This window comes from Parasteatoda tepidariorum, chromosome 8 (assembly GCF_982258835.1).
Source record: "Parasteatoda tepidariorum strain Cologne lab strain chromosome 8, Ptep-v5.0, whole genome shotgun sequence".
Taxonomy (NCBI): Eukaryota; Metazoa; Arthropoda; class Arachnida; order Araneae; family Theridiidae; genus Parasteatoda; species Parasteatoda tepidariorum.
The window spans coordinates 86,080,717-86,096,475 of NC_141762.1; the positions used below are offsets into that span (position 1 = coordinate 86,080,717).

At 26.9% G+C, this 15,759-nt stretch overlaps 1 protein-coding gene across 2 annotated transcripts in view; it reads right to left on the reverse strand.

Moving 5' to 3' along the window:
- Nucleotides 1-5,252: 5,252 nt before the first annotated feature.
- LOC107456963 (eukaryotic elongation factor 2 kinase) overlaps nucleotides 5,253-15,759 on the reverse strand; it is a 28,653-nt gene continuing 18,146 nt past the window's right edge. For both annotated transcript variants that reach the window (XM_016074971.4, XM_043044825.3), the window contains 5 exons: nucleotides 14,772-14,906; nucleotides 11,549-11,737; nucleotides 9,429-9,544; nucleotides 7,344-7,522; nucleotides 5,253-6,117 (listed from right to left, as the gene is read on the reverse strand). In XM_016074971.4, the coding sequence (XP_015930457.3) occupies nucleotides 6,008-6,117; nucleotides 7,344-7,522; nucleotides 9,429-9,544; nucleotides 11,549-11,737; nucleotides 14,772-14,906 (729 nt within the window). In that variant the 3' untranslated portion in view covers nucleotides 5,253-6,007. The remainder of the gene's footprint in view (nucleotides 6,118-7,343; nucleotides 7,523-9,428; nucleotides 9,545-11,548; nucleotides 11,738-14,771; nucleotides 14,907-15,759) is intronic.

Genomic DNA, 15,759 nt, shown 5'->3' on the forward strand with positions numbered 1-15,759 from the left:
AATACAAGTTTGTTAACTTCAAGCTGTACATGCATATCTATTCTAACGTTTCGTGTTCCAGTTCATGATATAATTATTATTTCTAAATTAATAGTTAGGAGTATGCATTACATTGCATTACTTTTTAAATTATGATTATTATAATTAATTATTCTCGCTCCCGTGAAAATGACGGGGTGAGTTTTCGCCCGCTATTTCTCGCTCCCATGATATTGACGGGCTGGAGTGTTCAGTAGTAACGCGCCTATAAGAATAAAACTAATTCATTTCTTTTGCCAAAAAAAATTTTTGATAACAGGAAAATTTTTGAAAACAGGATATTTTTAAGGTAATTGTAGATAGTTAGGTTATGAAAAACCATATAAATTTACCGAGTTCACACTTGCACTGAAATATATATAAGGCTGACAAACCACTTCTCCAAATTTAGTGGGTCCAGAATGCGATTTTCCAATCTACTGGCGTTTAATGACCCACTCTCCCGTTTGACATTTTCTCAAATTAAAAAAAAACTTAATTCTTAAATTCGGGTAATGTTCGGATAACAAATATTAAAACAAACAAAGGCTTGCATTGTAATTGTGACCACCCACAACCAAGTGAATGATCTCCAAAAAAGAGAACAAATTGTTAAAGGTCGCTGGACTGTAAAATATCGATAGGATTGCCATATCAAACACAGCCTCGCCAGTCTCATTACTTAATTTACACACCCTGTATAATAGTAAGTCAAATAACCAGACAGCATGTTCAAGGAAGAATAATTTTTATCATTTTTCTTCTTCAAAAAATAACGAGAACATGTCGCATAGATCAATATATCACATGAATATCGGCACTGCATAAAAAATAGACATTCAGCTCTTTTAAATCGACAAACAACTAGAAAATAATATCACTACTAGTAACAAATACAAAGTTTACTATCTACCAATCAAAACTACGATTAGATGTTAGTATATAAAAGAATAAAATTGACACAATAACTATCCAAAAGTGTCTTCATTCCACTACAATTGTCTGATCATAATACTTCTGGCTAATCACTAATGATTATTTAAGCTCCTTTCATAAATCACTGGGACAGATTCAAACGGATGCTGACAACATTTCTGCTGTGTACATAAGTATGCAACTTCTTCAGAAGTTTAGCGATAAACATACAAAAAATTGACATTAATTACAACTACAGAGAGAAAAGGTGAGTGCAATACACAGGTTATAATGCAGTGCATACAATATTTGGCAAGACATTTTTCATAAATATACTCTATGCAAAAGTTATTAATGATTCATGTTTTACATTTTCTATTCATAAACCAAGTGTACAGAGCTCTTTTTTAAGGACTGTTCATTTTACAAAACGATACAAATTGGTAGCTAATAGCCGTGGTCAAATTTTAAAAAGGAAAAAAAAATAATTTCACATTATTTTATAAAATACATAACAGAGAACAGAATTCGGTAAAATTCATTAATATTAGAAAAATACAGCATTTTTTTGTATTGAAAAGTGTATAGTTAAAACAAGCTTTAAAGGGTTTTTTTCCACTTGGATACATAATAAATCCTTCAATTTTCCTTAGGATACACTAGAAAAATTTCAATTGTGTGCAAAACTAAATTACATATAGATTTTCTTCATTGCATTTATAAAATTTCATCAGTAAATGACAAATCGGGACTTCCTTAAAATTAAGTACTCACATTTAATTTTTAAAAAACTATAAATTCAATCAATATAAATTCTATCTGCTACAGAAACTGGGTTATTTAATATGAGGTGTTAAATTTCCAAGAAAATCTGATGCACACAGAAACAATTTATTGTGTCTGTGAGTAAGGGAAACATTGTTAAGAAAACAACATTTAAACTTTGCGGAAGTTTATTTCCTCCCTATGCTAAAATGCTGTTACTTTATTTACAGAAATTTTGATTCATGCCTTCAGAACAATATACTCGATTGAGCATGCTGCAAAATGAAAAATTTATACAGAGAGTACCATATACACATTAGACGTTATTATTATGTATACACATTAGAGCCGCAAATTAATATATAATTGAGAAAAATCAATATCAAAATTTATCGAATCACTAGTAAAGAAGAGGGAAAGAAAAACATCATCAGTTTGATTGCCAACATAGAAAGTTCTTCATATTAATCCCTTTTCTACATTCCTCTGACCTCCAATCAAACAGGTTTTGACATTTTTAGTCTATCTTTTATTAATATTGAGTGGATAGATTTTGATAATATTTTCGTTTCTTTCTCACTTACATATTCATTTGCAATTCTTAATGAGCATGTTTTTTACAACAATTGAAAAAATGTATATTAAGATCAGTTGTTACAAAACAAGTTCAAATATATACTCATATATATTTAAACTTGAAAAGTCTCCCTTAATTTACTTTTACCAATAAAACACTATTTAGAAGCAATACTGCAACAGAAAAAAAAATTTATAATAATACAGAGAGTTGAAACATGCGCTGAACCACCTATTTCTTTTACAAAGAGTATATGTTTAGCTAACACTATACATAAAGATATAACTATGCATAGTAAAAATATAAAAAAAAATCAGTTAATAGAGAGCTGAATGCAAGTATAACAAATTGAGATTATTTCACAAATATCAAAGCCCATACATAAAATGAAAAGCAGACTAAGTCACACATTTATAAGCCTTTCTAAATTGGCTAAATCATACAAAAACACAAAGATAAGCTGTCAAAAGCAAAATATGTCAACATACAAAGTGCAGAAAGAAAGCAAACGCAATAGAGAGTTACACAATGACATACATCACAAACAAGATACCTAGAAGATCATAGCTTTGAAAGTGTTTTTGACTTTTTTGTTTCCATTTGGCAAAGTTATTAAGTCGAAAAATAAAGATTCAAACAGAGCACCATTATGAAAAGTAGCAATAAAACAACCATGACAAAAAAAGAAAATACTAAAAATATAATAATAATAAAAAAACAACGGATGAAAGAGATCTCTGAAACTAGAGTGAGAAATAAAATAAAACATAACAGGGAAAATAAAACCTTAATCATACTATTTTATGCAACAATTTTAAGCTTACTTAACAATTTTTGGCTTATATTATTATAAGAATAGTAAAAATATTAAACAACGCAATAACTATAAAAGCAATTAAAATTATAATTTGAGGATTTCTTAACAATTTTGCATTTCATAAAAAAGCTAAATAAATTACTTTTTTAAATTAAAAATGAATTTTTTCGTGAAATTGAATTTGATTATTTTAAAATAATAATTACAGCCAATTACAGATGTAATATGAAAAGAATTGCAAAGTTTAAAGTCTTTGTATAAACACTATAAAATAACTAAAATCAACCTTCGGTATTACCTTTGTCAACATTAACATATTACCGTTGTCAAAAAAGTACATTATATTAAATTTTTTTTTAAAAAAGACCTTTTTGTTACTTTTCACAAACACTTCTTCTCTATCAAAACTAAAATATCTTATTAAATTAAAAACATACAGACTATTTTAAGTACAATCAGAAATGCTACAAACCTTACAAACATATTTTTAAAAAAAATTAAGACATCCTAAAGTTAAAAAAACTTTCTGCAACTAATAAGTATCAAAAAACATTCATCATTTATCCCTTAAAAAAAACTAATTAGCTTATGAGTTTTAGCTTCCTTAATTAGGCCATTTTAAATGTGGATACATGATAAACAAGAAAGAAAAGAAAATGAAAGAATCAATATGTGGATGAAATAATTTGAGTGAAACAAATCTACAAAAGCATTTTTTTACAATGAAAAGTAAAATCATTTTCAAAACAAAAGCCAAACTAAAAAAAAAGAAAGTTTCTCAGAAACTTCACTTTCATTGATACTTGAAATAACTGAAGAAATTGAAATTATTAATACTTCTTGATTAAGATAATTAATAAAGTTATCAATTACTTGATTAAATTGACAAGAAATAATAGTATTTTAAAATTCAAAGATGCATAAATGTATGAATGACAAATGAGCAAGTAAAGCTACACATTAAATTTACCGAAACTTGGAACAAACTTACAAATGAATAAGAAAAAAATCAAACAAATATAATAAATGTAGCAAGAAAAATGAAAACAAAATGGAAACTTCATGATTTTATAAAAATATCACAAAAACATATAAACAAACAAGCGATCAAAACACACATAAAGGAGCAAATATGAAAGATCATGAGTAATTTGACTGCACTCACAAATTATACTTTAATTAAATTATTCAACTTAGTTTAATTAAATATGCTATCATCTTAGTCCATCTTATTAAATATAAATTTTCGCAGAAAACTAATTTTATATCACCTCAGTATAACTCAGAATCATGAATTAAGTAGACTGGTTATCAAATCTAGTATTGTCTATTACAATGGATAAAATTTAGAGCCTATGTAAAAAAAATAACCCTACCAACAAAAACTGGTCAATATTTAGTCAAGGAATCTAAATCTATGACAAAATAAAAATAAACCAGTTTTAGACACTTCAGCTTAAAACATGCTAAAATTAAATGTTTAAATAAGTTTAGATTTTTTCATAACAAAATAAAAAGGTGTTAAGTGAGTTTTTGTTTAATAAAAATAAAGCACATTCTACAATGAAAACATATTGCAAGCTTCACAAGAATTTGCTTGATGAAAATATTGAGAAAATTAAAAAAAGTGTTTGCATCAAATTTGAGCCAATAAGCAATGACTTTGTATCTACAATTTAAGCTCAAAAGCAAAACTGTTCTAGAGAAGAAGAAAAAATGGTATAATGTCTAAAATTTTGAAGAAACCTTTAACTTTTTTGCATATTAAAAAAGTAAATAAGAAATAACCAGTGGAGAGATAGGAGTTTAAAGACTTAAGACTATTCAAAATATTGGATAAAATTACATACATATTAACAATAATAAATAAAAAAAAATATGTAAAAATTAAAAAATATATTCAAAAATTGATTTTCTTTAAATATTTTTTTAACAATTATTTGCAGAATGAACAACTAATTTTATGCAAATCACCTTTTCATTTAATTTTTTACCTTTTTATTTAATTTTTCACCTTTTTATTTAAAAAACATTCAAAATGTTGATATTACTATTTTAAGCTAAATCACTCCAGATTGTAAGCAAGACTTTTTTGCGTAGGATTTAGATTTGCTGCCCTAAAATATATTAAAACCATCCTGTAGAATTTTCAAGATTTAACTCTACATTATGTTGGCCAACGTTACTTAAATAACTCAGAATATTGATTTTAACAGTAGACTTTAATTTAATGTATCTGTTATTATATAATTATTTTGCATTGAGCACTGGTATCTAAACAGCAGACAGCTCAGTGTTTTTTTTAATATTTTTAACTACTGGCAGCCGCAGTTTTAAATGCATTACAGTGCATATTTTAAACACTTAAGTTAGTTCCAATTCGGCTAGTTTATATTACTGTTATTTTGAAAACATATATATATATATATATATATATATATATATATATATATATATATATATATATATATATATATATATATATATATATATATATATATAACATTTTTGTTGTGTGAAGTCAGTTATGATTAGAAAGTCATGCTCAAATTTAATAAAAAGCTTTGCCCACTGAAATTTCTTTTCTAATAAAAAAGAAACCAATATTCAATGAGATGCAACTAAAATTAATGGAAACTGTTAATTGTAATTAACAAATTGCTTCACTCCATTTAATTTAATTAAATGTTGAAGATGAACCAGACCAAGTACTTAAGGTTTAAAACTAAAAAAAAGAAAAGAACAATATAAAATTAGAAATTAATTTAAAAGTAATTCGCAACTTAACTTAACAATTGTAAATCGTGAGCTTCATAAAAAAGCAAATCTATTTAAATACAAATAAACATGCGTGTATTATGGAACACAAATATGAAAACCATAAAATAACATAGAAAAAAATTTATCATTCAAAATTATTCATCAGCCTCAGCGAATGCTTCTTCGGCATACATGTAGTACTTGTTAGCAACTTTCCCTTTCATGCAAGCTAGAGCAGTTTCAGCAGCCAAGTTGAATAATTCACCTAAAAAGAACATATTAAATTGTATTTCTATGATGAAAAAATAAGTAAATAAATATTGTTTTAAATGACAAAGGTTTGATTAAGATGTTTTTAAAGTTATTTGAAGAAAGTTCCTTTTTTTAACAAAATCTAAATAAAAAGGTTTTTTAAATTTAACAAAAAAATTAGCTTTAACAAAATACAATTCAATGCAAATACAACACTTGATTACTGAACTGCATATGTCTGATTAATTTAAAAGTATGACACATATAGTAAGTGTGAACAAAAATTAGTATTTCCATAATAAAATAAAAAAAGCATAAAGTACAAAGATTCTATTAAGGAGAAGTTTCGCATTATATGAAAAAATTATTTTTGACAAAATCCAAGTAAAAAGTTTTCTCAAGTTATTTTTTTAAAAAATTTTTGTTACTTTAACAAACTATGATTACCTCATGGCATATACACTTATTGACTTACTAACAAGACGCATGTAATTTTGTAAGTATGAACCAAAAAAAATTTATGTTTCTATAAAGAAAAGAAAATATTGTTTTAAATGATGAAGAAGATTCTATTAAGAAGTATTTTGAGTTACATGACGAAGTTATTTTTGACAAAATACAAAAAAAAAAAAAAGAATTCCTCAAGTTAAACAACAAAAAAAAATTTTTTTTGTTAAAATACTACCCTAGCAGCAAAATAACTTGGGTCCTTATTGGACCAATATTCACGAATCTTGGCTCAAGAAGAGTTCAAGAGGCCGTTATTTTCCGATATTAGCCCTACAGAAAATTCTCCTATTCACCCGATTTTTTATGGCCACTTTACAACCAATATCGGTCCAAAATATAGTCAACAGATTCACCCGATATTTTGCAGTCACTTATAACAAATATCAGCCCAATATAGAGTTGACAGATTCACCCGATATTTTATAGTCACTATTCAGCCAATATAGGCTGCATATTGAAGATAGCATATAGGCCAATATTGGCCCGATATAGGACCAATATTGACAAATCTAGACATTCCAATATTGGTCCCTCGGTACATGTTCTCACAGGACCCATATTGAGCCAATTTTGAACCAAACTGGCGCCAATGTTAAATAGTTGGTAGAGTATTCTAATAATATGTGTCAACATAACGTATTAATTTATAAATATGAATAAAATAAATGTACAGCCATTTCACACAGGCAACTTTTATAAGCAGAAGAATCCTAAAAAAGAGCCACTCACCAGCTTTATAAGGATCTTTTTGTAGTTGATATCCACCCTCCCTGTAAAGGGTTGCCTGGCGAGCAAGAAGCTCATAGCTAGGATCATGCATGCATGCATCATATTCTCCTCCTTCGTCAATCTCTTCTGTTTTAATGGCTTTCTCATACCAATAAACAGCCTCTTTCCAATTCTTTTCTCTACACAAACAAAAAAGAAATTATCACAAACTTTGATATAAATAACTTAACTATTCCTCAGCATAATAGAAACAATATCTATTTGTCTCAGAAACTGAGAGTAATTTTTATGTCCACATTTACGAAGTATCAGTGAAAACTGTTAAGTTAACCACCTGTGTAAGTTGAACCCTGAATTGAATTTAATGATCACCAACCAGACAAAAACAACTAAATTCACCTTTCATAAGCTGATTACTTGTTCAAGTAAAACATCAAATTTATGTTCCAAAAGTGGGTAACTTATACAGATTACCCTGTATATTTATTCTGTTTTCAAATTAAAAAAACGCTTGAAGTTTTGCGCACTTGAAATGAAGCAACAAGTTTTTAACTTTCACTGGGAGAAAAAAAATTTAGGACTCTGGTTTTGTTTCCAGTGGTGGTTTGAAGCCTAACCACATTCAGATCAACGAGTACCAGCTTGTCTGAGAGGTGAAGGAAGTCAGTACACAATGCTACATACAGTCAGTGTCAGTGCTACATTTCCACCATCATGTTGTTAGTCTAGAATTTGTGCAGCCTTAACCTCTATTTTTAAATAAATCTTTGAACTACATTTTTGAAAATGTTTTATACGTAGTCGATTTCCTTTTTTCAAAAGTATTTTCTTTAGATTATGGAATTTTAATGCAATAGTTTTCCCTTCTTTTTTTTTCAAAATGCATTGAAAATAGGTTGAAAAACAGATTTAATATTCAAACTAGTTACAGAGTTTTTTTTTGCTTAGATTGACCTCACAAAATGGGTGACCACTTGTCTTACACGAATTTGGACAATATTAAATATCTAAAAAAGTTGATTTAAATAGTCAAAAGGTATTATAAACTAAACCTGGAGTAGAAACAAAAATAGAAAAGGAATGAAGAGAGATCACTGGGTTACCTAGAGGTTTTAGAACTCACAGAAGGAAAATCAAAAGGGAAAATCACTCAAAGGGAAATTTTAAGAAGGATATATTTTTCATTTTATTTTAAATACACTTTTCAAGTTTTTTTTTAAACTAGATAATAGTTCTTAATATTAAAAAGGGCTAATCTTCAAAATTTTGAGGTATATAATTTTAAAATCTCTTTTGGCGAGGATATTTTATTAGCAATACCTAAACTCACAAGCACAAAATAACAAAATCACATTTATTACCAGTTGTCAGTTAATTGCTGGTAACTGGATTTTATCAGTTATTTCTTTTGGCTGAAGAACAATGTAGGCTAGATTAAAATAATTTTTCAGTCATTTTTACAGCATATAATTCCTTGCCTAAATATTTAAAAAAAAAAAAAAAAATCTTTAAAAGTACTTCTATAACTTTGCTTTAGTTGAATGAGAAGGCATAGTTGAATTTCTTAAGAGGCTGCGAAAACATGATAATAATGTGAACTTTGTTTATTATAATTCCCTTATAAACTACAGTTCATAGTAAAATTGATTCACTATTACTTGTATTTCTTCTTCCAAAGCAACCTATTTGTCATACCTTTAGAAAATATTAAAATATTGCCCTACAAAAATAACCTTTTCCTCAATGGTAATTATATCTTATGAACATTCTGTTTCACAAAATATTACTATCGTTAACGATTTTCAGTGTCTACCACTAACCCCACACTTTCTAATAATATTTTTAAACTACTGCAGATAACCAGGCTTTTTCAAATTTCTATAAAAAGCGGTCTGTGAGGTACAAAGTGAGGCAAATGAAATTTATCAACAATATATGACAATCAACAAAAAAAATAAATGTTCTTGTGGCTGAAAATGAAACATGAAATGTATGTCATTTATTGGAAAAGATTAGCTGAGATAACGCAAACTATTTGTTTAGTTTTATGACTTAAATATGATACAAAAATATAAGATTACTAACATCACATTATCTCCAGTGTCATGAGCTTTTGCAAGGAATATCATGGCAGCTCTGTCTCCTGAACAAGCAGCTTGTTTCATGTAGTTCATGCCAATAGCTACATTCTCCTCACTTTCCTACAGAGAAAAAAAAAATCAACACTCTTATTCTTCAAAGAACTGGTAAAATAATAAATACCACAACTGCCAACTTTTTATAGAAAATTTTTCTAGTGGTAGTAAAGTTTATAATTTAATAGTTACATTTATGGGTTAATAAACGTAATTTAAAACGGAAATGGTACGTTTCTCCCACATTAGAAAAATCAGCATTAAAAAAGCTCCTTGGAAATAGGATTTCTTCAACCTGAGAGGAAGAAGTAAGAAAACTTTTTCAAAATATTTAATACACATTTTTAAATAAGTGAGAATTAAGAAGCAACAGTTGGGGGGAAAAAATAAATAAATTTAATGAATTTTATTAGAAATTAAAATAGCAGATTTTCAAAATTTTAAGTGATAATGTATAATAAAATCAAATTTTACAACTATATAAAGAACTGTTTAAATAGTATTCATGAATTTTATATCTTATTAATACAATCTAATCTCGATTAATGATCTCTATGGTCCTAACAAAAATGGATGTTATAATGTGAGGTTGCTATATTGTGAAGACACAAAATTAGAGCAAATATTTACTTATAATTTATAAATACTGAACTGATTTTGAGAAAAACATAGTACTCATTAAAAAGAATTATGAAACTGATAAAATAAAGGACAATAATGCAGTTTTTTTACGTCAAAAAAAGCAGGCATTAATATAATACATTAAAGATTAAGAATACATTTACAATTTTTCAAATGACATAATTTAATATTACGCATGAATTTTAGAAGTCAATCAGTGCCTTTTCTAGAGTTTAAAATTTTCTTTCACGAGAACAATAGGTTAAAACTGGAGTACCTTGCACTCCTGTTTTCAAAATTACATCAAAATTTTAAATTATTATAAAGTGATTTCTAAGATTTTGAATATTTTAAGCAATTTGTGGCGTTTATGCAATTCTTCTATCCACTTCCTGCCAAATTTTTAATTTCTGTTCTATGCATATAGGGACATATGCATAGAACAGAATATAGGGCAAAAAGGAAATAAAATTTTGGTCGATATATTTAAAATGGCATGATGTCTAAGGAACAGCAAACAGGACTTCATGTATAAGTTGTTATAATGAAAGGATTGTAACAATAGGAGGTTGTACTAAAAAGCATAGACTGTAGTACTAAATTAACAAACCACTTTCTAAAGATACACACTAACACAAAAGACACACACAATTACAAATAGCATACTAATTTTTATAATCAAATATAGTTAAGTAATGAACACTCAAACCAATAAAAGATATAAAAGATTTTAAATTTTTGTATAAAATTAAATTGAATAATATGAAAATAGTTTGCTTTTCTTTAAAAATGTACATGTGAAAAACTTCTAACTTATATTTTTTAAGCAATTATTCTTGTAATACTCATTGTAAGACAATTGCATAAATAACTTTTAGTTTCACCCATTCCGTCCAGTTTCTCCCTATTTTCTCCAGTTTCCTCTATATGAAATGCCAAGTCTGATTTAAAATAATTTTAACTACTATGACATACAAAGATATAAACCATATAGATAAAAGTCCTAAAAATCATGGAATAATGTTTTTACATACTATTAAAATGAAGTAAATTTCAAAAAAATTAAACCAATAGTTATTATTTCATTACCACTTTAACAAATATTGCAACAACAAAAAAAAGCATAGAGATTGGCAGAAATGTAACACTATTTAATATTTATAAACAATTTTTAGATTATAAGAGTGTTCCTTTCAAACATTATTACAAATATTAACATTCATATTTTCTTCTAAAAAAAAAACATTTAAATGCAGTTTCAAAATTCCAAATATCTTATGGTCTATTATTTAGCCAAAAAAAATTATGTATAGTTTTTTTTATTAAAAAATACTTAAGTAATAATAATTAAACAATAATAAAATAAATAAATTGTAAATGTCTTTTTATATTGTCTTTCTTAACAAATAATATTCCTCTTATTCATGCATTGATGATCTGATGACTTACTTTAACAGTCACAGCAATGAGGAAGTCATGAGGAATTTTCAAATATATTTTTGAAATGACATTAATGGCTTCCAGGTTGCCACATTTTGCAGCTTGCTCTAAATGAAAGAATGCTGCATTTTGATCATAATCCTCACCCTCAGCACTGAATCTGCCCAATTCATGATATTTCGCCAAATCCAAATGGATCTGAAATATTAACAAGAATACAGTAAAAAATGTACTTATAACTCAATGGTTGCATTCAGAAATGGCTTGAGTCAGGTTAACAACTTTTCACTAAAAGATAAAAATAAAACTAGCTTCCGCTTTTCCTATAAATAGAAAAAACTATTAAAAAAAAAAAAAATTTCTTCATGTTTATGCCATAGATACTGAACCATATACCGGGTGCTTAGTCAGATTTTTCAACAAAAAACAAGCACATTTTAAGTGCTTTTTAAGCACTTAAAAAATATTTTTAATCACTTTACAAAAAATATCATAATTAGGATCTGTGCAGTAATAAAAGTTATTATTTTTTTTATCGTTTGAAGTTCTTAATTTATAAACATAAAAAAAATACAAACAATAAAATTCAAAAACATTTTCAAAAACTTTACATATTCATGATAAAATAACTAATTTCTGATAAATATTGCAGAGAAAATTGTGAAAATAATGCATTTTTTGTACTTTAGAACAACAATCCACAAGGAAAAGAAAAAGATAGAAAATAAAAAAAATATAAACAATCGAAAAAAGAATAGATAGAATTTTAAAAGATAGAAAATTAAGCACTTTTTACAAATCCCGAATAAAAAAGCACCATTAAGGGCTTATAAAAAACGTAAATCAAAAATAAGCACCTTTAAGCACTTTTTAAAAAAGTCACACACTCTGATATTCACAATTTTTTTCTCCTGATTTTTTATACAGGTAGAAAAAGTAAAGATAGCTTCCTCACAAAAATAGTTATCAGGATTGAAGCTCTTTCTGCATACAGCGATTTAACTAACACGTGATGTATCTACAAAAATATTTTCCCAAAAATACTTTTTCCTTACCTAATAATGTGGTAATGTGGGTAAAACTGGTTTGCTATGTAGAAAAAAATGCTGATTGAATTGTGGATTTATATGTGCAGGGTACTAAAAGTAAACAGCAAACAAATACACTTATATTGCATCATCCTTTTCAATGTAAAGAAGATTCAATTGATAATTACACTTAAAAAGTATTTAAAATCTACACTTTAAAAACAAAATTATTAATTAAAAGATTGTTAAATTTCATCCACGAAAGGAGATTGGATACATTTGTTGTATAAGTAAATTTACCATTTAAATAAGTTTTACCATTAAGTACTTTAAATGCATACAATAGTAATAGCTTACAATTAGCTTATAATAGTATGCAATTAAATTTTATTTTATAATATAAAATTTGTTCAATAACTAAATTTAGACTTTTTCAACTTAATTTATATGCATTTAAATTTGTATGACATTAGGGTGGGTAAATAAATTTAAAAAATTTCAGAGAGAAAATTTAAATTTAACTGAAATTGTTATGCATTAAAATATGCATACAAGTGAATTTAATTTAAATTTACTGAATTTGTTATTCAACTCATTTTAAAATTATGCAACTAAAATTAAATTTTTTCCCGCAATTTCTCAACAAGTTTAAAAGTTATCATATTTTCAATATATATGTGTGTGTGTGTGGCAAACGAGACGAAACAACCTCTGTGTGAGTAAAGACCGATAGATGTCGCTCTCCTTAATAAAACTGTGAGAACTATTTCGATGGGAAGGAAGAGTAGTGGTTGAAAATGTAAAAGCAAACCTAGATGGTTAAAATATGAGCCTGAGATACTTGTGTTTAAAGAAGTTGTAAGTATTAAACTAACCTGTGTGGTTTGAGAAAGTCTGTGACTCATGATTCTGAGTGAAAACTTTGTTAATTATTAAAGGATAAGTGTGATCGTTATTGATTTTTGAGTGACTTAATCAATGGTCATCAATATATCATCAATAATGGTCATCAATGGTCATATATATATATATGATTAACAAGAATAGTTTAAATTTATTTCTGCTGTTTATCAAAATGTTTAAAAGTTATCCTATCTTCAAAATAAATATCTATGAATTGAAAATACTATTGTCAGTGTATAGGGTAAACCAACTAGTGAAGGAACATTTTATATATATTGATTAAAAATAAGAATTTGAAAGTTTTTCTTTAGAGTGATTGGTAACAATAGCTTACTGCCAAACAATAGGAAGTCATCTAGCAATGTTTTTGATTACCTGGTCAAATAGACTTCTCTGGAAAAAATTTTGAACTTGTTATTAACTCTGCAACACCTTGTTTCTTTGAAAAAATCATAAGGTGAGTATTTGTATTTATATGTTTGAAGTGGAATTAATTGCATGTAATAGTTTTATTTTTTTCACTGTGAAAAAGAGAGTCCAAAATATAGTTATTGAAGTGACGTTTTATTTTTTTTTAAGCATCATAGCATAATAAAGTACTGAGATAAGGGGTGTTTATTCACTGGATCACCAAACGATAAAAAACCAGTGAAGGAGCAAGTGTTCCTTTACTGGTTTTTTTTCTAAGTTAATGAAAATAAAAGATAAAGTTCAATTTTCTTGTACCTTTAGTGATGTTCCGCATCAAAAGTATGTAAAAAAAAAAAAAACGAAAAACAACTTCTAACCAGTGAGGGAACAGGCATGTTCCTTTACTGGGCATAGATTTCCCAGTGAATGAACAGTATGTGTTAATATGTTGACACTTTAATTTTCAATTCATGATTACAAAAAAAATTTAACATTTTCCAAGTATTTATATGTTATAATTTCAAGAATAGGATTGTTTTTAAATATTTGTATGGCTTATAAATTCATAAAGAGCATTAAAAAGTAACCAAAATTAAGTGTTCCTTTACTGGGTGTTCATTCACTGGTAAGAGCTGTTCCTTCACTTGATCTTCTCACTACTTGTTATTTGAACCTCCAAAACTTTAAAACAATATTATTTAAGTTCTCTACAATTTTTTTTACATAATTTGCAATTAGTAACAAATATGTTGACACTGACATTTAACTAATATTACGAATTTTGAAATTTATATGATTTTTAAAAAGGCAAGCGAAGCTTAAGTGTTCCTTCACTGGTTAGTTTACCCTACATCATTAAAAGTAAATTAGATGAGAATTTATTCACTTACCTGCCCGAGAACAGAGTGACCAAAGTATTTATTCTCATTTTCATTTTGCAAATCTCGCATTTGCACTTCGTTGTGTACACATGAAGGCCTGGACTTACGAGCAACTAATTCAGCAAATTCTACTATTTCATTTTCCTGTTACGTAAAAGAAAATTATATAAAACAAGAATATTACAAACAGTTCAATTGCATAACATCAAGTTAATAAACTCTGTCCTTAATTTCTAACTAAATACTTATGCTTTAAATTGCTTGATTAATTGTCACATAACTTTTGGATATGGGTTACTTCACCAATTTGAAACACTCATTTTATACCTCAATAAAAATCCTCCAAAGAATATCACAGAATTGAAATTTCATATCTTAAACTATTATAAGATTATAAAATTCTTTTTACCTATGCAGAGGGTACATAATTGCAAATAAAAAATAAAGAAAGAAACACACCACAATTCGAAACATATCGCTTTCAGATTACATCTTTACATTCATAATTAATAAACATTATTTAAAAAAAAATATCAATTTATCTCCAAAAGGATATGGCATACTTTGTGCTATATAAACTGAAGTGAAAAACAACTTTTAACAAAAAATACATTTTTAAAAATCCTAACAATATTGCTTTCCTCATTTTGGCTTGCAAGTTTCTAGTAATACACATCATGGCATACAGCCAACAAAATTTGGGCTGAAAAAGGGCTCAAAAGCCTACTACTTTATAATTAAATAAAAATTTCCAGATGAAGTCTCCAAGATATGTACCAAACCTGAAAAGTTATTTAAGTTCATCCAAGGGGAAACTTAGACATTTCAAACTTTGTTGTGCACATCAAAAAGACCTTACACTAAAATTTTAGATAACTATAAATTAGTGTGATATTAAACCTCTAAATTTCCGTGGCTAATATAAATGTCCAAGTGCATTTAATAATGATTTGTTAAGCAGTAAGGTTTGACCAAACATATAAAGGATATGCTCTGT